The following is a 26,485-nucleotide window of genomic DNA, read 5'->3' on the forward strand; positions in this document are numbered from 1 at the left end:
ATTTCCCTCTTACATCTGGTTTTCATGCTGGAGGCAGGATACAGCCGTGAAGCAATAAAACAACAATGCTTAGTAAAGGAGAGAGTGAGAGGCCAATAGAATGCAAGGAAGGACCACAGGTCCACAGATCTGGGGCCAGCAATCCCTGCCCTTTGGAATGGATAGAAAAGGCATACTTCTGATCTCATGTCAGTTAACTTTTGGGACTCATCTGCCACATAAAATGGTTGGTCCATTTGAAAAGTGAAAGGTAATTAAGGGAATCAAAAATCATACTTGTGTAAAGTGAGGGGCACCTTTTGGGGAACACACAAACATAACGTCACAGGGGGAATAGGCCTACTTAAAGCAAACATAAAAGTCCATAGACTTGGCTGCTACATGACGTCATGGGGGGCACACATGAAGTTGGAGGGGTTGGCAATAAACTAAAGAGTGCAGGAATGAATGAATGAATGAATGAATGAATGAATGAATGAATGAAGAAGGAATCATTAAAGGTAAGGCGTGTGGGTATGGAAGAATAGAATGGAACAGACCTTTTTCTGGAGAGAGAGACAGACAGAGACAGGCAAAGAGAGAGAGAGAGAGAGAGAGAGAGAGAGAGAGAGAGAGAGGGGAGCCAGGGGAGCCTGCTGGTGAGGAAATGAACACGTTCACAAACACGTTCCGTGAGGACAGCACCACAGCTGCAGACATACAGACGGATAGAGTCAGACGGTGCAAAAATGATGTGGATAACCCTGCTCCTTCTGCTTCACCTGCCTTTTATCGCCACCATACAGGTATCCATACATAGTACATACAGTATGCATGCAATGTTTATTTACTTGAGTGACTTGTAGCTTGTCACTCAGTGCTCTCTATTCTGCACCAGCTGAGATTGAAAAGCTGGGAATATATAGCACCGTCCTACTGTCTGGAAAAAGTGACTGAGCTGTAGCTATAAACTGGCTGACAGACATTTAAAGTATTCTGGTGAGAGTGTCAGCTGATGATTCGAGCACCTTCTCTATAAGGATGGAAACTTTCATAAAATGTGTTGCTGACTGGTCATATTAGCTGAATCCACAGAATTCTTGTTATGAAATGCTCCAGTTGTAGCAGTAAAAGCATAGTTAATAACTAATAATTAATTTCCACATCGTTATTTTTGAAAAATGGAACTGATATTGTTTTCTAGATATTATGGACTATTAGGTAAATATCTGAAGTTGCCCTACCTTTAAGACAAAAATAAAGATCTTTTCATTCTTTTAACCAACACACAGACAAAGACACAGACAAAAAAGATGGCTAAACTGGTGGAGGCAGCTGTTGGTTTGTGGTTTGGCAGATAGATTGAGGATCCAATTGAGTTAGGAGGTTTTCGCCGAAGCACATTTTAATGCCCAAATCAAAAACCTAAAAAATGGAGTTAGGCGGTTTCTTCAGGACAGCAACGAAGTTCAAGGTGGGTTGGCCATCATTGGCTATTTTTAAATCTACAAAGCCTTACAAATTCTCAAGATTACTTTGTTTTAGACATTCCCACTGTTAGTTCTGAACTGGGTAAGACGGCCTTTCGTTACTATGGTCCTCACATGTGTCTGTCTTGATGTGATCTTGAACTTGATTTCATTCACTTGTGAGGAATACTCTGAGATCGGACTGTACTTTTACAGTACATTCTGAAATGTCTATTATCTTGTAATTTATTTGTGTTTAAATTGTATGCTATGTTTACTGTAATCAGGGCGTCATTGGAAAAAAGGCTTGGCTGGCTCTCAATTGACGTTCCTGAATGAATGAATGAATGAATGAATGAATGAATGAATGGTCACAATGAAGGTAAATGTCAATATCGAGAATTTATCAGTGGATTTTCATGAAACGTAGTGAGAATCAGTACGCTATCCCGAAGAGAAGACGTTGGGTCAAAAAAGTAATTTGTGGCCTGGGCCGTGGCTCAGCGGTCCAGGCACCTTGGCCGGTAGCCCGAGTCTGGCAGTGTGCCGCGGGTTTGACTCCCGATCCCGACGACCTTTACTGCATGTCACTCCCCCATCTCTCTCCCCCATTTCCTGTCAGCCTACTGTCTGTCCCTCTATAAAAAAATATAAAATAAAGGTGAAAGCCGCAAAAAGTCATTTGAATTGGGGTTGCCATGTTGACTCAGCCAGTGCACAGACCATGTTCTCCTTGTGAGCTGCGAGGGCCCGAGTTTGAATCCGACACCTGGTCTTGTCTCGCGTGTCTCTCCTGCCCTTCGTTTCCTGGTATCTCAGAAATAAGGGAAGAGATGTAGAATAAGAGATGACGATGGTTTGTTCAATTACACCGTGTGGTTACGTAATCACTGCCTCATGCTGGTTGTAATTCTCATGCAATCTCTTTTGTTAGGACCCAGCAGGCCCTACCACTTTCAACCAATCCGAGATACTCAGTGATGACTTCCCTGAAGCCCATGTGAGAATCCAAAAGCCTCTGGGAGGGAGTAAAGGTCGGGAAGCATGTACAATCCCCTGTGACATCACTGCCAAACTGCTGAAAGATGAGAAACACTCACTTTGTGGTAAATTATCATTTTCATGCATTCCATTTATCTTGATATATTAATGACTTTTAACAAGAGTCCAGCTGATAATAAAATATATAATTTGGTATCATAAAATGCTCGCGCTTGTGCATATATATGTGTATGTGTGTGTGTGTGTGTGTGTGTGCGTGCGTGTGTGATAACATGCACACACATGCATTGCCATTGCCCTGCAGGCCATCTCCAGCAGTCTTTGCTGGTATATCTGCGGAGCACCAGGAAGCTGGTCAGAGACGTGATGGAGGAGCAGCAGCGATCCCTGGACTTCCTCACCTCGCAGGTGAAGCAGTCCTCTACATCAGTGGCTCTCAACCTGTGGGTCGGGACCCCCAGGTGGGTCCCGACATGATTTTGGGGGGTCCCCAGATGACAGTAAAGTAGAAAGAAAGAAAGAAAGAAAGAAAGAAAGAAAGAAACATTACTGCATGAAAAGTTGTGAGCTAAATTGAATGCCACATCTCCTACATTCCAAGTGCATATCAGGGTGGGGCTGCAGTTCAAATATGATTATTTTGGGGGTCGCAGCCTGAAAAGGTTGAGAACCGCTGCTCTAGATTTGTTTCACTGGAATGAAAACCTAGCACCTAATGTCAGTATGTCATTACTGACACTTCACATCACACATTCTTGTACAGTCTGTAAAGGCATGTTTATAACTTAAGTGTGGATTAAAGCTGTGACCTTTACAATTAGTTTTATGTTTATATTTCAAGGTAACGGAGCTGATGACTAAGGTGCAAACTCTCAGCTCAGAGGTGCAGAGGAGTAACACAGAAATGTACTCCATTAAGCCTGTGCAATCCCACGGTAAGTTCCTACCCCACACACGCACACACACACACACACACACACACGCACACACACACACACACACACACGCACACACACACACACACACACTCTAATGGATGAAAACGTGCATGTTGTTCTTAGGGCGAGACTGCAGTGACATCAAGGACAATCTGATCTCTGTGGTCCCCAAGATCCCCAGTGGCATTTACATTGTGCACCCAGAAAATACAGACTTTACCTTTGAGGTAAAACACTCACTTGCTTTTCCTTTTATTTTTGATGTTGTAATTTGTTTCAAAAAATGAATAAAAATGTAAGTGACAAAAAAACAACAACACTCACTCGCTTTTCCTTTTATTTTTGATGTTGTAATTTGTTTCAAAAAATGAATAAAAATGTAAGTGACAAAAAAACAACAACACTCACTCGCTTTCTTGCTCGTTCACTCAACCCCCCCCCCCCCCCCCCCCCCCCCACCACCACCACCACCAATTAAATCATCATGACATCACCACAACAAAAAATATTTCCTGGTGGATAACTCAGGCAGTGTTGCATTGTAATTGAGTATACAGTATATTAGAGTGTTAAGTAAGACTAGACTAGTAGCTAATGTGCTGGACACTTTATCTTGTATTGGTATCCATAGACTTTCCAACCTGTTGGTTTAAACTTTAGAAACAATCTGATTTTGTCTACACTGCAGGTGTTCTGTGAGATGGACTACATGGGTGGTGGATGGACAGTGATGCAAAGGAGGACAGATGGCTTGACTGACTTCAAACGCCCCTGGGCAGCCTACGTTGATGGCTTTGGACACCTTCCAGGTAATTCACTACAACTACTGTACAATTTACAATTTAGGCATTTAGCAGACGCTCTTAATCCAGAGCGATTTACATTAAGCAATAACAAAAAGCATGGCATACATGGATGGAGTATCTATGTAAACTATACATACTATACTATATAATATAATATATTATACATGTGTACTATAAAGTGCTATGACTACATAAAGTGCAATTCTAGAGCTGTCTACATAACAAGCTATAAGTCTGTTTAAAATACCTTGCTTGTTGGAACACACTTTTGAATGAATTGATTGAATTATTTATTAACAGTTTGCAGAATTACAGTACATTTCAGCACAAACTCAATACAAAGACTGTTAACTGTGAGTGGACGACCCAATAAAGCATTACACTTGTTTACAAGAGGGTCCACCATGTTCAAATCATCAAAACATTTAGAGACGTACAAATAGACACTTCTATATAGCCAACAAACAGAACAGGAATTCATCATAAAGGGAAAAGAAACATTGAGAAACAGTGAGGGGAAAAAGGGGTGGGTGGTGGGTTATATGTATACCACACTATAAACACGTACATTTGTATTTGTGTGTGGACTTGCATGTATGATTATGCGTGTGTCTGCGTCAGTTTGTGTTCCTATGTGCATGGGCATACGTGTGTCTGACTGTGTGTGCACTGTGCACATACACACATGTTCATGTTACACCTGTTGGTGTGTGTGTGCGTGCGTGCGTGCGTGCGTGCAGGAGAACACTGGTTGGGCCTGAGGCAGATCTTTCACATAGTGAACCAGAAGGAGACTCGTTTCCAGCTTCACATCGCTCTGGTCTCACAGGATGACACAACCGCCTATGCTTCATACGATGACTTCAGCCTGGGCAATGACACACAGTTCTACAGTTTACACCTGGGCAGATACGCCGGCAGCGCAGGTAGAAATATACAACCCAAGACTCACACCGTATGCACTAATGAATTCATGGACATTGTATACACTTGTATACTGTAGTGCATACATAGGAGACATGCACACACAAAGAAAAAAATGTGTCCGTTTGTGTGTGCATGCGCGAATGTTTGTGTATACCATCTGTATGCATGTTGGAACATGCACAAACATGGCCCAGTACGTGTCTGTTTATCCCTCCACACACATACAGTACAGTGTGTGTGTGTGTGTGTGTGTGTGTGTGTGTGTGTGTGTGTGTGTGTGTGTGTGTGTGTGTGTGTGTGTGTGTGTGTGTGTGTGTGTGTGTGTGTGTGTGTGTTTGCACTGTGTTTGTCTGGGAGTATACAGTATGTGCATCTGTGTGTGTCTGCACATCTGTGTGTATGCTTATGCATGGGTGTGTGTGTGCATGACGACACAATGTGGCCGTAGATGAGTGGGTAGAGAGACAGTCTGGGAACTGGAAGGTCCCGTCCCCCCCGCTTGCCCAGTTTATGTGTCAAAGTGTGCCTGAGCAAGACACAACAGCTCCCCTCCGTCATTAGAGCCAACTGAGCAGCCATCAGCTAGGTGACACTGTAAAAGCATCACAGCCATTCCCCAAGGCGAGTAGAGGACCAAAAAAAAGACTCCCTTTCACACATACACCAATACACCATACTTATATGAGCCTGTATTTCCTTGCAGGCGATGCGTTCCGTGGCTACGAGCAGGAGCAGAACCAGAACACGGCTCCGTTCAGCGCGTCAGACGTGGACAACGACGGCTGCGTTCCTTTCTGCTCCATGGACAACCGCACGGTGGAGAGCTGCAGCGCTCAGCACAACCACACCGGCTGGTGGTTCAACCAGTGTGGACTGGCCAACCTCAACGGCTCTCCGCAAGACCCAGAGCAGAGCAGGGACACGCACATCCTCTGGGAAACCTGGACACGGGGCGGAGTTCCCCACAGCATCAAATCTGTGACTATGAAGATTAGAAGGATTACCACCAATAATTGATGAGAAAGGGAAAGAGAAAGCGAGACAGAATGCGCGAGAGAGAGAGAGAGAGGGGTAAAATAGAGAGACAAGAGAGTGTATGGTACAAATTGCACTGTATCGTTTGCAGCTCTGCACGACCTGATGTATAATAATAAAAGAGAACTGACATTTCTTTTCCCAGTGTCTCTCTGATCCCTTTCTTTGACAATTGTTCTGATCCTCTTTTAAATAAAGGAGAAAGGGCAGTCAGTCTTCTTTACTTATTTTTTAGGGCAACACAACAAAATCCTCTGTGTTATAACACAATAATAACAATAATTAATAAATTAATGATGAGAGCGTAATGATTTTTCCTTACTAATATTAAAACATTTATTGCGACTGCAGGTCGCATTTACTATGAAAACGTGCATTTCCCGTCAGTCAGTCCGTCCGTCCGTCCATCACCCCATGCCTCCATATATGGTCATGCCTCGTGACATCACGTGACATCATCAGGGATGGAGATCCCTGGTATCAATATTGGCCAGCAACTCTACATCCGACCTCAAACCTCAAACCCTTAGATCTCCATATATGGAGCTGACCTGTTCTGACATTCCATATCCTTATCCTTATTATCCATATCCTTCCCCATCTGTCCTTTCTCTTCGATGTCTCCCTTGGCCAGTACAGAACTTGTACAGAATTTGACGGCTGGGACGTTACATTTCTTGTGCACACTGCTGCCAGTAGGCTAACTTTATAGTGCAACATTCTTTTCACATAGGCCTATACATACAGTATGTTTTATACTGTTTGAATATATCTAACCTGTTTTCCCATTAATATGTTTATGGAAGTCAGGCACAAAAACAGTGTCACTCACATCATCATAACTCCACACGCAAGCATACACAATTACACATACAAAGAATCACACTCGTGTGAAGTGAGGGGCACCCACATGGCCACATGACGTCTTACATCGTCAGTGCCCTAAACAAACATTACAGTCCATATGTTGCGTTCACACAGGCAGACGCAACGACGCAGTCTACCATTCATTGTCAATGGAAGCCAGCTTCATGACAACGCAAAGACGCAATGATGCATGTAGATGCTCCAAATGATACTCTCATTCGTCTTTGCGTCTGCCCATGTGAACACACCAATACACTTGGCAGGCAAATGATTTATGCTATAAGTGCTCTAAACAAACACTACAAAACCCATAGACTTGGCTGCCACATGACGTAATCTTCAAGAAATATACATTTTCGCAGATAAGTAAGCCTGGGACCGAGGCGCCGTATAAACCATGCCAGTATACTGTCCACATCTATCAGACTTAGGGTGCGTTCAGATATGTCCACATCTATCAGACTTAGGGTGCGTTCAGATATGCACACCGGGAGCGCACTCACATATTAATTTGTATTGCACACAGGCCCGGATTAACAATGAAACTGAGTGCGCTATATCCGAACGCACCCTTAATCCAACACTTGGACCAGCAAGGCAGAGAAATCCCAGACCTCCCCAGCTGAGATTGTTTTTTTTAACAAAACTGCATAAGAGCTGGTGGCTGACCCGAGTGGAACTATTGTCATCTTTAAAAAATCACACCCGTGTGAACTGAGTGGTGTAAGGTCTTATATAGACTGATCAGCTGTGGTCTGACGTAATGTCTGACGTAATGAAATCACACCCGTGTGAACTGGGTGACCATAGCAACCATGCTCATTTATTTTGGTACGGACAGACACTGGTACGGACAGACACGTAAACTAACAAAGCCAGTTGTAGGAGTGGTTTACACCACTCAACAAAAATGGGTCCTTTAACGACATGACTTCATGACTTCAGCTTGTGACTGCAACTTGCTCCTGTTCGCAGATGACTCGGCACTGCTGGTCTCGGACAGGGACAAACTGCAGGTTGAAAATGCCCTCAGCTCTGAACTCGGTAGAATCTGCACCTGGCTCGCTGATAACAAACTATATTTACACCTGGGAAAAACTGAATCCATTCTCTTTGGATCTAATAGTAATCTCAGCAAGGCAAATGGCTTCTTGGTTAGAGTGGGTGACAATGTTATCACACGTAAAGATGAAATTACCTACCTAGGTTCCATCCTGGAGGCTAATCTTTCCGGTGATAAAATGGCCACCAACGTAATCAAAAAAAGTCAACCAAAGAACAAGATTCCTTTACAGGATCTCCTCACTGGTCGACAAAAACACCTTGAAGACCTTAACAGGAGCCCTTGTACAAGGCTTCTATGACTATGCATGCACCTCCTGGTACCACAGCACCTCAAAGGCCCTTAAAACTAGGCTCCAGACTTCCCAAAACAAACTGGTCAGGCTCCTACTTGGCCTCACCCCCCGAACCCACCTCACCCCTGCCCACTTTGACAGACTGGCATGGCTTAGGGTCGGCGACAGAGTACAGCATCTTGCAATGGGTCTGGTCCACAAGATTCGATACTCCACCAAGATACCCATGTACCTGTGTAGATACTTCCTTAATGTTAACGAAGTCCACACCCACAACACCAGAGGGAGTGCAACGAACCATGTTCAACCCAGATTCGGCACAAACAAGGGACTAAATTCTTTTCGCTCCTATGCCACCAAAATGTGGAACGCCCTACCAACAGTCATTAAGACATGCAAATCCCTTGACTCCTTCAAAACCGCTCTCAAAGGGCACCTACGGATGGCTGCAATTCGAAACTGGCCCCCGTAAAATCTGAATCCCCCCCCACCCCCCTTTTTCCCCTCACTGTATATGTTTCTTTTCCCTTTTTACCTCCATTATGATGAATTCCTGTACTGTTCTTTGTCTATATAGAAGTGTCTATTTGTACGTCTCTAAATGTTTTTGATGAATTGAACATGGTGGACCCTGTTGTAAACAAGTGTAATGCTTAATTGGGTCGTCCACTCACAGTTAACAGCCTTTGTATTGAGTTTGTGCTTGAAATGTACTGTAATTCTGCAAACTGTTAATACAATTTTCAATCAATCAATCAAGACTGATCTACCATCCTGTACCAACATACCCCAGAAGATGGTGCTGTAAACATGGTCATTCTGTTCCATTACATAGAGGTGTGTGTGTGCGCGTGTGTGTGTGTGTGTGTGCGTCAGCGTCGCTGAAGTACGCGTGCCAAAAATCACACTTTGAGGTTTGAGCTTGTGTGCTTCAGTTTGTTCCCTTTCTTTGACTTGAAGATTAATTGATAAATAAGGTTACATTTCCTCATTATGACACATTTCCCATATATGCGCACACACACACACACACACACACACACACACACACACACACACACACACACACACACACACACACACACACACACACACACACACACACACACACACACACACACACACACACACACACACACACACACACACACACACACACACACACACACACACACACACACACACACACACACACCCTTGACCAAAAATGGTGTGCATGTAGCAAACCATGTAATAATCATAGTCATGATACAGGACAGCTGTGTCATGTATAGCAATTTTATCATAGCTGTGCTAGGTCACACGCACACACACACTCCCCGGTGACATTGCTTTATTACTACTGATTATATAATGATTATGTAGGAGCCCTGGCTCTTTGGGTGGTCCCTCTTGTGTGTGTATGCCAGTGTTAATTCATGATGGTACTCAATGATACACTCACACTGGCACGTAAATCAGGTGCATGGGAACACACAAATAGCATAAATAAATGCCCCCTCCTTCAGACTGTGTATGTTTGGACTGACAGTGTTTATATTTAGAACTCTGTTCTGTTCCATCTGTACAGGACAAGACACAACAAAAACTCAACCCTGAGAAGTCAGCCACACCCACTTTCCTCTTGCCATAAAATAAGTCCTACTGTACAGTATATTGCAATTTTTTTTTAAAGCAGATATTTGTGACCATTTAAAACAACAACATTAACTTAAAATTACCAATGCCTCCTTTTGCAGATTTATTTTTCTACTTTCTTTTCACCTTGCCTTACCGGCTCTGTAGCATATCAAATTCACTTTCTACTGCCATATTTAAAAACACATACATTGCTGCTTTAGACCCGTTAAAGTGCTTTAATATTGAAATCTTCTTTTTGTTAGTTCCTAAAAGAGGAATAAGCTATTGTTTCATCGCTTAGAACAGCCTTTGTCTAGAGGCGCTGGTCATGAGCGATGTGATCCTTAAATGGTCATTTTCACTGCCCAGAATAGAGAACCTGTGAAGTATATCATTATATCATCATGTCAGAGTACTGGTAAGCGCTGTAGCAGAGTGCGGTGTGTAAAACCTTACATCAAACTAGACTAAACAAACAGTGGTGAACTAAAGGGCAAAGACACAACCATTAAGAACAAAGTAAGTCTTTTAACTGCACTCAAAGCGCGCGCGCGCGTGCGTGCGTGCGTGCGTGCGTGTGTGCGCGCACGTGTGTGCGCACGGCCGCACGCGTGTGTGTGTGTGTACAATTTTGCGAGATTGCATATTTGCATGCTTACAAATACACACAATCTGATGTAAAAACATAGTAGTGTACATAACGTAACGTATTGTGATGTGTGCAACTGTGCATGCATGCATGTGTCTGAACTGTACGTCCAATGTGTTTGTGTGTAATCGTATGGTTTGGGTGGACATTTTCCCACACTGGACAGGGATCCCAGGAGCACACAGGAAGCAATGCCTGCTGGGAATTTAGACCCTGAGGAATCTCATCTGCTGTTCATCAGCCAGGTCACTCAGACATGGCGCGCACACACACACACACACACACACACACACACACACACACACACACACACACACACACACACACACACACACACACACACAGTAATGAGCTTTATTGCCAAAGTGATAAAACTGTCAGCATAACATGAACACTTTACTGTTGGGGAAGTGGTTCAGTTCACTGTTGCTGTTAACTCATAGGCTTCTCATAGCCAACAATAGTTACACAATACTAGACCTGAGCAGGAAAGAGACCCCTGTCTTTTCTCCTCAGGCTGAGGGAAAAATAATCACACTCGTGTGAAGTGAGGGGTGCCTCACTTCTTTAAACAAACATCGTACTCTAAACAAACATTAAAAGTCCATAGACTTGGCTGGGGTCCTGTATTTCAGGGTGCTGTTTGTTAAGCAAACATTAAAACATTAAAAGTCCATAGACTTGGCTGCCACATGACGTAATTGACCGACGTTGGAGGGGCTAGCGCCCCTGAAAAAAAGAGGAATGCTCTATGTCTCTGCCAATCATTGATTTTGTCATTTAAAAGTACACACACTTATGAGCTGTCCCTCAGATCTCTCATCATCTGAATGTCAGAGGAGCCAGAAGATCACAGTCTCTCCCCAGAGGAAAGCCCTACAGAGAGTGAAGAGAGATGGAAAGAGAGAGTGAAGTGTTAAAGAGAGGAGGAGGAAGAAAAAGAACAGAGAGAGAGAGAGTTCAACAAATAGAGTAAGAGACAGAAAGAGAAACCGACAGAGGCAGAGAGACTGGAGAGAGGGAGGAAGAGGGAGATGCCAAAATGCATTTGTAGTGGTGAGTTTAGTATGTGAGCTGGCAGACAAACCTCTGCTGATGACCGAAATGAACCACCGGCGTGCGGCACACCACAACAGTCCAACCACACATTACACCAACAGACAGGCCAGGAGTCGCGACAACCTTCTGCTGAATGATGACTTTGGAGAGGAGAACTGCGGTCCTGGACATTGCCTTTGGTGAGTTATTATCTGTGCATATCCATCACTGGAATAGACAGATGTGTCTCAGTAATGACTTCGTTTAAGACAGAGGTTTGATGAAAATCTGTCACTACGACCATTGGGCTGTGGCAAGACCAAAATAACGTTTCGTTTCACTAACTTCTCAATACTAAAATTCTAGTTAGTTAGTTTGTCTTTGTAAGTAAGTAAGTAAGTTATAAGGGCTATTATGAAGTATGAAGTTTTATATAAAGTTTGAATTACTTACTGTGTGTTTGGTATAGTGGAAGGGTACCCTAGGCATTCATTTGGTATGTCTGGTACCTGGTAATGATATCAGACACACAGTGATGCCCTGGAATTTGAGACAGAATCATGGTTGTGATATTCAAACATGGCACGAAGGTTGTGTCATTTATAAAAATTAAAATAAAGTTCTGACATCGTCAGTATCATTAGGATGTACAATATGAAAACTAAATTCAGATATAAAATCACAAAGTTTTACCTGGTACAAGTACCACTTTGGATAACAGCTCAGTCACAAGTCAGCTCAGGGTTAGCGTTAGCTCAGTAGACTATACCATCAATTATATGTAGTGTGTCTGCAAAGGTATTATTCCTGAATTCCTGAACATTTTTAATCAATAGCGGTTCCCAAATGGTGTGCCAAGGCACACCAAGGCACAATGGTGTGCTATGAGATAAATAAGTCAAGGCCTATTCATAATCTGGATTTTCGGTGGTGAGATGACCACCGCTCCGGTGGTGAGCTGACCACCGGAGCTGAAATAACGTTGAGCGGTGGTGAGGTGACCACCGGAGCTGAAATAACGTTGAGCGGTGGTGAGGTGACCACCGGAGCTGAAATAACGTTGAGCGGTGGGGAGTAAAAACAGAGAGAAGGGCTGGAGCGGTGGCGGTGCATGGTTTGCTCTTCACCGCGGCTCGTGACGTCATGTTGTAGTTCGGTGGTCACCTAACCACCGAAAATCCAGACTATGTATGACTCTGAGCCTTCAGGTGTGCCTTGGTATTATCAGACAACCACACATTATTATTGCAATATACACAACTAATATTTACAACAGTCATTTTGGTGCAAATGTCCCAATGCTGTGACCTGTGTGGTTCAAATGGGTTTTATTGCTGTTTGATGTAATTTAGCAATGTTTCATATCAATTTGTGAAATAGTTCTCGTTGTTTGTCAACTTTTATTTGGCATTAGTAAATAAATAAATAAACCTTTACAGACTGGTAAGAGAGATAACCTGTTATAGAGGCAAATTTGCAATAAGATCTGCTACTTTTGATATTTTTGTCTGATGCTGTGTAGTATGATCGAGTAGGGCGTTCATTTATATTAAAAATATGGAGATATGAGGTTTCTGCCAGACAGCAAGGATATGTCAAAAGTAAAGTCCTGAATGTGTTCTGTCTGTGCTTCTGTCACATCTCTGTCTGACAGCCACAGCAGCTCAGAGAGACAACTCATGGCACGCATCACAGCCGTCAAGAGACGGCAGGCTCTACGAGGCCCCTCCTACATGTTCTCTGCTCCGTCCACCAGCCTATCGGAGGTCGAGCAGCGCTTCCTGGAGGCGGCCGAATATGGCAACATTCCAGAGGTGCGGCGCATGCTGCTGCAGATGCCCAAGTTGAACGTCAATGTTGTAGACTACATGGGCCAGAATGCATTGCAGCTGGCTGTCGCCAATGAGCATCTAGAGGTGACTGAGCTGTTGCTGGGGAGGGCGGATCTGGCAAGAGTGGGTGACGCCCTCCTACTGGCCATCAGTAAGATGTGTGTTGTGCAAGTCTCTTTTCTCTCTCTCTCTCTCTCTGTTTGTGGCCTCATTCACACCTAAGGCCCCGTTCACACTATTGAGACAGCTGTCTTGTGTCTTGTCTGTGTTTAATGGGGGGGGAGGAGGGGAGAACACAGCCATCAAACAAGACCATGTGACTTCCATTAGAAATGCATTGGAGCGGCCATTAAACACGGACAAGACAGGTGTCTTTTAGGTGTGAATGAGGTCTGTCTGTCTGTCCTCGGCAGATTTGGTCTGTTACTGTTCAGTTGTGATTGGATTTCACTCCCTCCGTAGTAGTGAAGGACCAATCAGGAACCAGTATGCAAATATGGGGCAGGTTTATCCAGGCCCGCGGGAAGTACTTTACACTAGCAGGGGCTGAACGTGTACCTGGGGGTGCGCGCGCATAGCGCACGCCGCAAAAATGCGCGTGCACGCGCATCATGCACGCGCAAACGTGGCCTTTACTTTCCCTCTCCACACGCAAGTTATATATGAACGAACTGACACAGGCAATTAACCAGGATAAGGTGCCAATACTGTGATACAGCATATTTAAATCTTTTTTTTTTCTTTCTCTCCTGTTCGAGGGGGGGCTGTGCCTGGGGGGAGGGGGTGCTACAGCCCCCCCAGCACCCCTACTTCCCTCAGCCATGGGTTTATCACAGGAGGCATTTTCTTTAAATCCGCCACTTGGAAATGCAGGTTCCACACATAGATTCAAGATTCGTAGATATTAGTCTTGCCATGCCAGGCTCTCCTTCAGAGAGAGAGTGTGTGTGTGTGTGTGTGTGTGTGTGTGTGTGTGTGTGTGTGTGTGTGTGTGTGTGTGTGTGTGTGTGCGCGCGCGTGTGTGCGTGCGTGCGTGCGTGCGTGCGTGCATCGGTATGTTATATACAAGGTCTGGTTCTGAAAATAAATACACCAATACATCAGCAGTTCCTAAAACATAACATGGGCTTAAATAGCCCCTCTTCAGGCAGCATTCTACACTGGTCATGAGGAGTATTCTACGTATATGTTATATGTATAAATGCCTCCAATGTGTTATACTGTAGGTAAGGGGTACATCCGTATCACAGAGGCCCTCCTGGGTCACCCTTCCTTTAGAGACACCCGTCGGCTTACGGCCAGCCCTGCCCAGGCAGACATGTTGGATGACTTCTATGCGTATGACGAAGATGGGACCAGGTACTGTAATGAAATAAAGTTAATAATACAAGGGTGTCTCTTTCTTTAAGGTAGTTCTTAACTCTTAAGTGATCTACTTTAGGGTATAGTAGAGGGAACGAGAGGGCAGAGGGAGAATGAGGTGCAATGTTTTTCACTGTGTTACGTACGAGTGCAGTGGAACTACGAATGATCATTTAATCACTACCAATATACCCCTAAATTATAGTCAATACTAGTTTTTCTGAAAACCTTTTGATTCAATACCCACTGCACCAAAGTGCTCTGCACTCTCTAAGTTACAAATGGATAAAATAACAGGGCTACTTGCATATTATTATTCACTGTAACACTGTAAGTTTCGATACGTTCCTGTAGGTTCTCCCATGACGTGACCCCAGTGATCCTGGCAGCACATTGCCAGGAGCATGAGATAGTGCACACTCTGCTGGGTAAAGGGGCACGCATCGACCATCCTCACGACTACTTCTGCTGCTGTGACTCCTGCAACTACCAGCAGCAGTACGACTCCTTCAGCCACTCACGGTCAAGGATCAACGCCTACAGGGGCCTCGCTAGTCCCGCCTACCTCTCATTGTCCAATGAGGACCCGGTGTTGGCGGCATTGGAGCTCAGCAATGAACTGGCTATGCTGGCTAACATTGAGAAAGAGTTTAAGGTACGTGGATGATTGTTGACCTTTGGTTGACAAAGTCAAGTCAAAGTCACAGAGAGGATTGTGTGCACATTTTACGCCTGTATTTAGGCCAGCTGCTGGACAACTAGGCATGAAGGTGGGAAACAAGGAGAACATAGAAAATCTGCACACTGGTTTAGGCTCCAAAAACATACTATTATTACTGGCACAACGTTTCGACCCTTTTAGGTCTTCGTCAGGATCTGATATAATATATGATATTAGCAGCAATAATAACAGTACATTTTTTGGAGATTCAAAATAGAGATGCACGATATTGAAATTATGACCGATATCATACCGGTCGATACCGATATATTACATTATTATATTTATATTGAAGTCATTGCTGAATTTAAAAGAATATGTATTTTAGTTTTGCTGGTGAAAGTAGACGGTAAGCCTCCCTCCCCACTAACAGCAGACACTATAAATAAACAGTCAGGCTGGCTGGCTGCTCTGTGAGTACAAAGCTATTGACAGTCACATTATTATTGCGTCATCAATATAGAGGGTATGCGCGTGACATCATCATCAAACCCGGAAGTTATGCAGGAACGCCTACTGAGTGGCAAAAAACTACTTTCTGGCCTTGACAACCCATACATCCGAACAGAAAAGTCATATTTGATTGCATTAAACAACGTTAAACAATGTTAAACTCACTTTGCATGTTGCTTTGCCACTCGATTTGCCACTCGACGTGCCATTCACTTTAAGCATGCGCATACCCTCTATTGGTGAAAATAATCTGGATTACACACAACTAATCTGGATTATTTTGATACAGATTCGATACCGATATGGCATTTTTAAGGCTGATATGGCTCATTTTGCTATGGTACCGATTATATCGTGCATCACCACTCAAAAACAGTGTGCAGATGTTTTATCTTCTCATTGACTCATTATGCCAGTCTCGACTAACCTGAACCCTACAGACTCCAAAACTGTAATCCATAACCATTTTTACTAGTGAATAAAAACAATATTTTAACCAATGTCTAAGGTAGAGATAATACAATAGAGAACTAAGACATCTGCGGAGGTTAGAGGTGGTCTCCATGCTCTTCTATTGAGAAATAGAAGAGCATAGCAGAAATGTGTTATCATGAGGAATTGCATGAAGCACAAAGGGCAATAGATCCACTGCTCAAGTGGGATTTCCATCTTAGCTCAGCAGTAGAAATGTCAGAATTTATGACATAAAGGATCTTACAGCTTTAACTAGGCACTTTTAAAACATTTGCACCTACTGTATACTGACATGGCCAAAATAGGGACGCCAGGTTGAAAGTGAGCAAAAATTGAGACACATCGGCTTCATATTCGCCGATACAATGTCGCCAAATAAGTCAAATATCACACACACACACACAGGGACACACGGACACACACACACACATAAACAGTATATTTTCCTTTATCCTCTTTGCAGAATGACTACTGCCGTCTGTCGAGCCAGTGTAAGGATTATGTGGTGGGCTTGCTGGATCTGTGTCGCAGCACAGAGGAGGTGGAGGCAATACTGAGTGGAGAAAATGACTGTGAAGACAGCTTCGATCCACCAGGGCGCCCCTCGCTCACACGCCTCAAACTAGCCATCAAATATGAACTCAAGAAGGTCAGTATTCCAGAAATAAAGCAGCCATATTAAACCCATCTGTCAGTTGATAGGATGATAGGAAGATCTCTCTCTCTCTCACTCACTCTAAACTCATTAGTATCCAACTCAGTTTACCCTCCTAAGTTTAAAAAATCACACCCGTGTGAACTGAGTGGTGTATGGCCTGTCTGACGTAATGAAATCATGTCTGACGTAATGAAATCACACCCGGATGAACAGGGTGAACATAGCAACCATGCTCATTTTTTCTGCACTAACAAAGCCAGTTGTAGGAGTGGTTTACACCACTCAAAAAAAGTAGTACTCTTTAGATAAGATACAATACATCATAGCAGGTGATGATGACATTAAACAAACACAATATTTTCTTTCCAGTAAAATAAAATAGATACTGAAGATTATTTGTTTAGTTGCTTGCCTTCTGTTGATCACTGATCTGAATTAGCCCTTTATATGACTTTAATATATTATTAACTTTATATTTAGCAGTGTATGGCTGTTCACAACATAATCATCACCACAAACATTGTATTTGCCAACAACGAATAAGGAAAACCTGGTAAAAGTTCATGCGGCACAAATGATTCTTTCACTGTTCAGGAGGATTAATATCACATCTGTGTCCTGCACCTACATGGTAAAAGTATTCATTTCACTCTGAGAATATTCAAATGTAGGCTACATTTATTTTTACATTCAAATATACATATTTGTACACTCTCAAGAGTTACAAATGGATAAATGAATACAGAGGATTTTACTGTGTGTAATAGGAGCAAGAGCGCTAGTATGCATACAGTAGGCCTACATGTATGCATTCTTTGACCCATTCCTCCACCAAAGAAAAGGATCAGATAAGATTTTGGGCTACTGTAGCTGTGTAGACTGTTTATGTCGGGTATGTAGAGTTGACAGAACCAATAAACAGTGTAGCAAGAAATTCCATCTGTTTCTCTCTCTCTCTCATCTTCTTCCCTTTCCCCTACTTTATTCGTCTCCCATCCTCCGCGGTCGTCACCCCTCCTATGCCTGTATATGTCTCTGCTTTCCTCTTAAGCATGAAACCCGGATTTTTAACCTCACCCTTCTTTACCCAGGAATAGCTTTACCAATGCACATTTTGGATTTCTGTTTTTACTGCATGGCTGTCATACAAATGGGACTGTGTACTGTGTGGCTGGGTGAAAAGGCTTGAAGGCACACTCAAATGTTTTCTGTCTGTTTATTTGTTTGTCTAATTGTCTGAGACTAATCTTGCAAAGTGCTGGACTGATCAACAGCCATGTTCTTGCGCACACTGCCTGTAGGCCTCGGAAGTACCTCCACACATTTTCTTTTTTTCACGTCTTATATTATTTGGAGATATTTAACTTCAATTTTATAGTTGAAGTGAAAGGCGGTTGGATTGGGCTGAAAGTTTGCCCAAAATCTATGAATACTGTAAGCACTCTTGTGTAGAGCAGACTTCTGTGCATTTTAATCAAATACGCCATATATAGTAATAGGCCTACATTACATTTTGTTTTAATTTGTTTCCTACAGTTTGTAGCACATCCCAACTGCCAGCAGCAGCTGCTGAGCATCTGGTATGAGAACTTGCCTGGTCTGAGACAACAGACCACTGGGATCAAACTACTGGTGGTCTTGGGAGTGGCGATAGGACTGCCTGTGCTGGCTCTGGGTTACTGGATATCTCCCTGTAGCAGAGTATGTATGGTTTCACTTTATGAAGGACTACATACCAGTAGGTCTTAGTAATTCAGCCAATCAATCAATCAATCAATCAATCAATCAGATTACTATATACTTAACCACTTTAACAGCATCATTTCACCCCCCACTACCACACCCCAGGTGAGACAGAAGAGCAACACAGCTGGTTCCATTTAGGCAATTTTCATTGTCAAGTAGCCTACCATGTGCTGTAACTGTTGTCGACTCTTTGATGTATTGTAGGCACTTTATTGCCAAAAACTACGTGCCTTTTTCGAAATACATTACAACTGATTCCAACCCTATTGTGTCAAAGTGACAGATAACTGATGGTCTTTGGTTATCATCTTCAAGCTTTGTCTTTGCGCTAAGCCATGCCCACAACATTGAGAGCCAATTAAATTACCTGGAGGCATGGTTATGTCCTGAAGTGCATTGGGGGAATGAATTCAAGCCTTTCAAATTATTATTATTATTATCATACCTTATTCATTACTTTCTCAGCATCGTCTTTCATCACCCTCTCCTCGTTTCACTCTCTTTTGTCAGGTGGGGAACGTCATGCGTAGCCCCTTCATGAAGTTTGTGGCCCACGCCTCATCCTTCTCCATCTTCTTGTGTCTGCTGGTCCTGAACGCTGCCGACCGCTTTGCAGGCACCACTCTATTGGCCAACATGACTCACCATCATCTAAGAGAACAACAAGGATCAAACTTTGGCCCCGACCTGGACCCCCTGTTGCTCTATCGTACGACCACAACGCCCTTCAAATGGATGGAGATCCTTATCATATCCTGGGTCATGGGTGAGAGTGTGCGCTTTGCACCAATACACATTAAAAAGTGGCTTAATTAAAAAATCCTGTTCAAATGGCTGTTTTTATGAATGAACATTACAAAATGACTACCAGTACTACTAGTTTCAATTCTTGTCTAATCAATTATTATTTTGGAAGGTCGCGTGCTGAAAGGTTTGAGAAACCCATGCTATACATGTCAACAATAAACAATGTTGAGAAACAAACATTTTTATAATACGTTTTCATCAAATTGGTCTTGTGTGTTTGTGGGTATTGTAAAGGTATGATCTGGGCAGAGGTGAAGGAGATCTGGAGTCAGGGTCCAGGGGAGTACCTGATGGAACCATGGAACTTTCTGGACTTTGGCATGCTGGCGATCTTCCTGGCTTCCTTCACTTCTCGCGTCTCTGCTTTAAAACACGCCACTGTAGCCCAGACCTACGTACGCACACACTACACAACGCTTGTCAACGTCACACTGCCTCCTGAGGTGCACTACTTTACACTAGGTAAGCACAAACCATTGGCTGTATACAAACAGGGCACAAACAGAATTTCCCACAAACATTTTATATTTAAACACTCTTGATGAAGATCTGGATTGACCGAAACGTTTGTCAATTTGAATAAAAGCTGATGCTGTAATTGCTGTGTGCAGGAGTTGTGTTCATTGCTTCAGTTGTCACTGTCCAATGCACCTGCATCTGCATCTGGTTAACGTGGATATGCGAATATATTCTCTGCATATTTAAAGTGTAACCACGCCCAAATCTGTGTGAAGCCTGATATCTAATGGTGAACCGTTTAGGGTACTGAACTGGCCATCTGCTATTGCTTGGTTCTGGTGCCAAGCAATAGTGTGATCTAGCGTGAATAGGTCATCTTGTAGTCTAGGGTGACACCACCAACAACAACAAATAGATGGCCAGTTCAGTACCTGATTAAAGGTTTGGTTTCCCATTAATATAATAAAATAATGGTTCCCCACAGTGTTCTAATCACCTCATCATTGCAGAAGCGCGCGCACGCACACACACACACACGCACACACACACGCACACGCACACGCACACACACACACACAATGAACTGACGTGCAGCCAAAGTAAAGCAGAGCTCTCTTTCCACAGCACGTCTATACTGGGTGCCATCAGACCCCCAGCTGGTATCCGAGGGCCTGTATGCAGTCGCTGTGGTGTTGAGCTTCTCTCGGATCGCTTACATCCTCCCAGCCAACGAGAGCTTCGGGCCCCTGCAGATCTCACTCGGCAGGACGGTCAAGGACATCTTCAAGTTCATGGTCATCTTCATCCTGGTCTTTCTGGCCTTCATGATTGGCATGTTCAACCTCTACTCCTATTACCTGGGAGCCAAGCAGAATGACGCCTTTACCACGTAAGACATGCACACACACTCTCATTCAGTTAAAGAGACACCAATCTGAGAACCCGTCGTCTTTTCCTTTGAATAAGATTTATTGACAAAGTCAACAACAGTCTGTCTCGAGAGACTAAAGAGACACTATCACCATTTATAACACTATTGCTATTATATTTGGTGTTGGGCTGATGTTCCAATAGCAGGCATACAACTGAGATGTGGCGTACACTCGTTGTGAGCTTGTAGATAGACCAGGTTAACATAAAGAGAGAATAACTGAGAGAATGGGATGGACAAAGTAGAGGGTAATTCTATCTGTTAATATGGATAGCAAATATTCTTGTTTGGCTTTGGCTACTAGCAAAGAAGCATTCGAAGTCAATCCAATTCATTGGATTACTAGTTTGATCTCCTTCCTCCTTCGTCCTTCCTCCCTAAATAGACTAAATCTATCTGTCCCTCTAGCCTGGAGGAGAGCTTCAAGACATTGTTCTGGGCTATATTTGGACTGTCGGAGGTGAGGTCTGTTGTGATCAACAACGGACACAAATTCATTGAGAACATCGGCTACGTGCTCTACGGGGTTTACAATGTTACCATGGTGATCGTGCTGCTCAACATGCTCATTGCAATGATCAACAGCTCCTTCCAGGAGATTGAGGTATGTCACACGCACATGCACGCACACGCACACACACACACACACACACACACACACACACACACACACACACACACACACACACACACACACACACACACACACACACACACACACACACACACACACACACACTAACCATCTGTTGTCCATTAGGATGATGCTGATGTGGAGTGGAAGTTCGCTCGGGCTAAACTGTGGTTCTCTTACTTTGAGGAGGGCAGGACCCTCCCTGTGCCCTTCAACCTGGTTCCCAGCCCCAAGGCCATGATGGGACTGGCCACTGGCATTAAGTCCCTGCTCCAGCACTACCGAGCAGGACATGGCAACGGCATAGATGGGGCTCAGCTCAGCCAGGTATAGCGGAATCAGTTTTTTGGGAAATTTCAAATTGATTATAAACAATCAAGCACTTAAACCTTATATTTCCCCACAGACTCTATACTAGACTGTAAATATCTTTGCCGAAAATAGCAGATCTTAGCAGAAACATACAACAACAACACAAAGTATAGATTAGGCTTTACTGGTCAGTCAAGTAGCACACCTGATAATTTAGTAGTGTGACTTGGAGCACCTCCCAGTGGTTATACTATTGCATGACAGGCTCTTGTAGTGAAAATTGTATTGTCAGAGGAAGGTAAATTCTGGTCACTTAATTTAACAAAAATAAAAATATATATATTTTTTAGCTCGGAGAGAGTAAAGCTTCTGGATTCAGCGTTTCCATTGGCCATACTCGATACCAGGTATGGATTTACTCTGTGTGTGTGTGCTTGTCTATATGCTGTGTCATTATTTGATCATTAATGTAAGTCGCTCTGGATTAAGAGCGTCTGCTAAATGCCTAAATTGTAAATTGTAATCATTTAACGTAATGATGTACACGTATACTGAAGCTGATGAACATCATTTCAGAAGATCATGAAGAGACTGATAAAGCGTTACATCATCAAAGCCCAGACGGACAGAGAGAGTGATGAGATTACTGAAGGTAATGTGGCTGAACAAACATGACATATTCCATTCATTACTGAAGGTATAAGTTCAATGTGTGGCTGGCTGGCTGCACAAACATATTCCATTCATTACTGAAGGTATAAGTTCAATGTGTGGCTGGCTGGCTGGCTGCACAAACATATTCCATTCATTACTGAAGGTATAAGTTCAATGTGTGGCTGGCTGGCTGCACAAACATATTCCATTCATTACTGAAGTTATAAGTTCAATGTGTGGCTGGCTGGCTGTACAAACATATTCCATTCATTACTGAAGGTATAAGTTCAATGTGTGGCTGGCTGGCTGCACAAACATATTCCATTCATTACTGAAGGTATACGTTCAATGTGTGGCTGGCTGGCTGCACAAACATATTCCATTCATTACTGAAGGTATACGTTCAATGTGTGGCTGGCTGGCTGCACAAACATATTCCATTCATTACTGAAGGTATACGTTCAATGTGTGGCTGGCTGGCTGCACAAACATATACCATTCATTACTGAAGGTATAAGTTCAATGTGTGGCTGGCTGGCTGCACAAACATATTCCATTCAGGTATTTCATTGCTGTTTATCCAGAGAAACCTGCTGTACAGAGAGTGTAAAGGAAGAAACTTCAGATCCAAGCAAGCATGGTTTAGACTTTAGAGCGAAAGTGGCCTGACAATGTCATTGTGACCCAGAAACGATCATGAAAGGGGAGAGGAGTTAGGAAGCTTAAGGAGAAAGTTACAGGGCTTATTTATACACTCCCTTGGAGATTACTATCGAATGACATATCGGTACAAGGAAACAAGACTTAAAAGGATCCCTGGATAATAAGACAAATATGCCTTCATAGTACATTATAATTGTCCTCTATAACTAAAATCTAAAACTTTAGAAAAAACAATATTTTAGAAATAGTTAATCTTTCACTAAATAGGGACAACTCCTGTCGCAAGTTGATGTCATTTGTCCATGTGTGGACACTAGGTGCGACGGGAGTGGTCCCTATTGATGAAAGATTATCTACTGTATTTTTAAAATAAATAAAATATTTAAGGTGTTTTAATTATAATGTATTAAGGCATATTTATCTTATTAGCCAGGGATCCTTTTAAAAGCCCCACTAGCAGCCACTAGTTGGTCCTTGCAACCAACTGAAGAGTAACTCTAGACTAGAGGGAAGGCCAAGCGGTAACCAAACTCAGTAGTGGCTGAGTGGTCTGAGAGTGGCATTTGACTAGGGGATAGGCTAGTTCTTTCAGGGAGCATGAATGCTCTCAGCAAGTTCCATCTGGCCATTCAATTCTGAGATAACTTTGGTGTAAGTAGAAGTTGTGGAGTAAGGGTTTCGTTTTGACCATTTCACTGGTGACTAATAACAGAGGCACCTGACGAATGAAAAACAATAGCCAATTAGGAGGAGAAAACAAGCAGTGACTTACAGTAAGAGTCCCCAGGGCTGCGTGGAGTTGAAAACCACTTTGTGTGTTTCTCTAGGAGAGCTGAAGGAGATCAAGCAAGACATCTCCAGTCTGCGCTACGAACTGCTGGAGGAGAAATCTGAAAACATGGAGACACTAGAGGGTCTACTAAGGAGACTAGGGGAGATCAAGGAACCATAGAGGGTCTACTAAGGAGACTAGGGGAGATCAAGGAACCATAGAGGGTCTACTAAGGAGACTAGGGGAGATCAAGGAACCATAGAGCAGGGGTTCTCAACGTTTTTGGCCGGGGACCCCCGGAAATGCTTTGGCAATGTCTCGGGACCCCCGCCCGCCCCCGCCCCGACCCCCAATATAAATTGACTGCTACAATAACCTTAAACCATTTTGGGCGGGAACCCCTTTTGATGTTTTAAGCATTGTTATAATTTAGCTATTGAAAAATAGCAGATCTACAAGCTCATAGCGCGCCACCGAGTGGCGCGCTATGAACTTGTAGGTCTGCTATTTTTGAAAAATTGTGAAAATAAAAATTTAAATTTCTTTTTTCTTTTTTGAAAATATTTTGGGGACCCCCCAAAATAATTTGGCGACCCCCCCCCCGAGGGGTCGCGACCCACGGGTTGAGAACCCCTGCCATAGAGGGTCTACTAAGGAGACTAGGGGAGATCAAGGAACCATAGAAGATATACTGTAACTAACACACCACTGTAGTTAGTTGTGCCAATAGTTCAACTGCACTATAACCCCTGCGGAAGAAAGGGGCAGCTGAACAATCAGTCCAAGCTTATCATCTTCTCCGTCCTTTTATTACTCCCCTCCCCCAGGGAAAATAAAGGCTGGGTAAGTGATTATATATGTATAATTATTAGAGCTGGGACTCGATTAAAATTTTTAATCTAATTAATCAGAGGCTTTGTAGTTAATTAATCTCGATTAATCGCATTTTAATCGCATATCATTATTTGACCCGAGAACAGTGAGAAAGCTATTTTTTCAAATGGATTTTGGTATACTAGTGAATCAATGAATAGTGACTACAGGATACCACTAATTTTCAACATTTTACTGTCATTAATATACCTTAGAGCTGTTAATAATAATAAATAATAAAAAGGTCACCCCATTCTGTGTTGCCTAGAACTGGAGGTCTGAAAAAAAATCAGTGACAGTAACAAGTACATCTCAGTGACATCACAAAGCTGTACTTCATATTGTTACTGTTTTTTGTCAGACCTCCAGTTCTAGGCAACACAAAATGAGGTGACTTTTTATTATTTCCAGTTTTCCACACAACTCCATAGAAAAATGTTGAAAATGAGTGGTATTCCCCTTTAAGCAATACAACTTTTTTTTCAACAGATAAACAAGTGCAGCAAGTGCCTATATAAAGTGTCTATGAATACTCAAATGTGCTTTGCATGGTGGGGCATTATTAGGGGGGAAACACTTAGACAAAGGAATAAAATAAAAAACGGTGGAATGAACTAGCTGGGGAATGCATTTCACATGGGGTTGGGGCAGAACATTGTCTGACCACGGACTTTCACACTTGCTGCTTCAGTATGTTTCGCATCGAGGACAGCTTGACAGCTTCGTGCTGTGGTGAAATCTCTGCGAGCCTCTGCAAGCCTCTACTCAGTGCGAGACATGCTAAGCTGAAGCAGCTAGCATGGAGCTAACATTGGTCATATGGCTTATGGATCCTTTACATTGCACACAACCATGCTGCTATCCACGCGTCCATCCGATAGCTTTTAAATCTAAATGCCCCATCCACGGAGCAAAAGCGATATAAGCGGCTTCTTCATTCGATTCGTTTCTCGTTTGGGTGGTGTTGTTGTCTGACGGAGCTGTAGTGTAAGTGTAGAGTGAAAATGGACTGCTGCTGCTGCGAGGGGGGGGGGGGGCTGCTCCTCCCCCTGCAAGCAGTGCAAGGCATGCAGGGGGGGGGGCTGCTCCTCCCCCTGCAAGCAGTGCAAGGCATGCAGAGCCTATTCAGTACTAGAAATGCGCCCAGTGAGAAACGTTCCGCCGTGAAAAAAAAGGTGCGATTAAATGCGTTAATTTTTTTAACGCGTTAATTTTTCTGTAGTTAATTAATCTCAATTAACGCGTTAAAGTCCCGGCCCTAATAATTATATACGGTACACACATTTGCATTGTATGCATTTAACCAGCGCTCTTATACAGCGACTTAAAATTGCAAGGAGAGAAAACAACAGCCCTGAAATCATGGAAGATCATCATAGGGTAAAGTGTCACCAAAGTGCCTTAAGGTGAAGGTCATCATGAGAAACATTTCAGATTCCCTGCAGT

The 26,485-nt window shown here is 43.2% G+C and overlaps 2 protein-coding genes across 4 annotated transcripts; both read left to right on the plus strand.

Annotated features, from left to right (window-relative positions):
* The first annotated feature begins 671 nt into the window (after window positions 1-671).
* On the plus strand, window positions 672-6,292 carry angptl5 (angiopoietin-like 5). 2 transcript variants are annotated; one of them, XM_079507574.1, is made up of 8 exons: window positions 672-785; window positions 2,383-2,554; window positions 2,755-2,858; window positions 3,292-3,385; window positions 3,512-3,615; window positions 4,077-4,197; window positions 4,935-5,120; window positions 5,825-6,292. In XM_079507574.1, exons 1-8 carry the CDS (start codon window positions 729-731, stop codon window positions 6,136-6,138), a joined length of 1,152 nt encoding a protein of 383 aa, XP_079363700.1. In that variant the 5' UTR covers window positions 672-728; the 3' UTR covers window positions 6,139-6,292. The 2 variants fall into 2 exon arrangements, with proteins under 2 accessions (XP_079363700.1, XP_079363701.1); XM_079507575.1 differs by lacking the exon at window positions 672-785 and adding an exon at window positions 1,340-1,453.
* A 5,338-nt stretch (window positions 6,293-11,630) lies between these two features.
* On the plus strand, window positions 11,631-25,241 carry LOC306927883 (short transient receptor potential channel 6-like). Of its 2 annotated transcripts, XM_079507762.1 has the most exons (15): window positions 11,631-11,888; window positions 13,343-13,671; window positions 14,747-14,879; window positions 15,237-15,537; window positions 16,994-17,179; window positions 18,725-18,889; window positions 19,445-19,700; window positions 19,976-20,203; window positions 20,825-21,089; window positions 21,540-21,735; window positions 21,892-22,092; window positions 22,428-22,484; window positions 22,654-22,729; window positions 24,222-24,349; window positions 24,853-25,241. In XM_079507762.1, the coding sequence occupies exons 1-14, from the start codon at window positions 11,746-11,748 to the stop codon at window positions 24,344-24,346; spliced, it is 2,661 nt and encodes an 886-aa protein (XP_079363888.1). In that variant the 5' UTR covers window positions 11,631-11,745; the 3' UTR covers window positions 24,347-24,349; window positions 24,853-25,241. The 2 variants fall into 2 exon arrangements, 1 of the variants encoding a protein (XP_079363888.1); XR_013790604.1 differs by lacking the exons at window positions 24,222-24,349; window positions 24,853-25,241 and having other exon boundaries at window positions 21,960-22,092; window positions 22,654-22,715.
* The last annotated feature ends 1,244 nt before the right edge of the window (window positions 25,242-26,485 follow it).

This window comes from Electrona antarctica (assembly GCF_951216825.1).
Source record: "Electrona antarctica genome assembly, chromosome: 8".
NCBI classification, from domain to species: domain Eukaryota; kingdom Metazoa; phylum Chordata; class Actinopteri; order Myctophiformes; family Myctophidae; genus Electrona; species Electrona antarctica.

Coding starts and splice junctions, on each gene's coding strand:
- angptl5 (XM_079507574.1), top strand. CDS start 729: ATGATGTGGATAACCCTGCTCCTTCTGCTTCACCTGCCTTTTATCGCC. Junction 786..2,382: donor CTTTTATCGCCACCATACAG/GTATCCATACAT, acceptor CTCTTTTGTTAG/GACCCAGCAGGCCCTACCAC. Junction 4,198..4,934: donor TGGCTTTGGACACCTTCCAG/GTAATTCACTAC, acceptor GCGTGCGTGCAG/GAGAACACTGGTTGGGCCTG.
- LOC306927883 (XM_079507762.1), top strand. CDS start 11,746: ATGACCGAAATGAACCACCGGCGTGCGGCACACCACAACAGTCCAACC. Junction 11,889..13,342: donor GGTCCTGGACATTGCCTTTG/GTGAGTTATTAT, acceptor TCTGTCTGACAG/CCACAGCAGCTCAGAGAGAC. Junction 14,880..15,236: donor TATGACGAAGATGGGACCAG/GTACTGTAATGA, acceptor ACGTTCCTGTAG/GTTCTCCCATGACGTGACCC.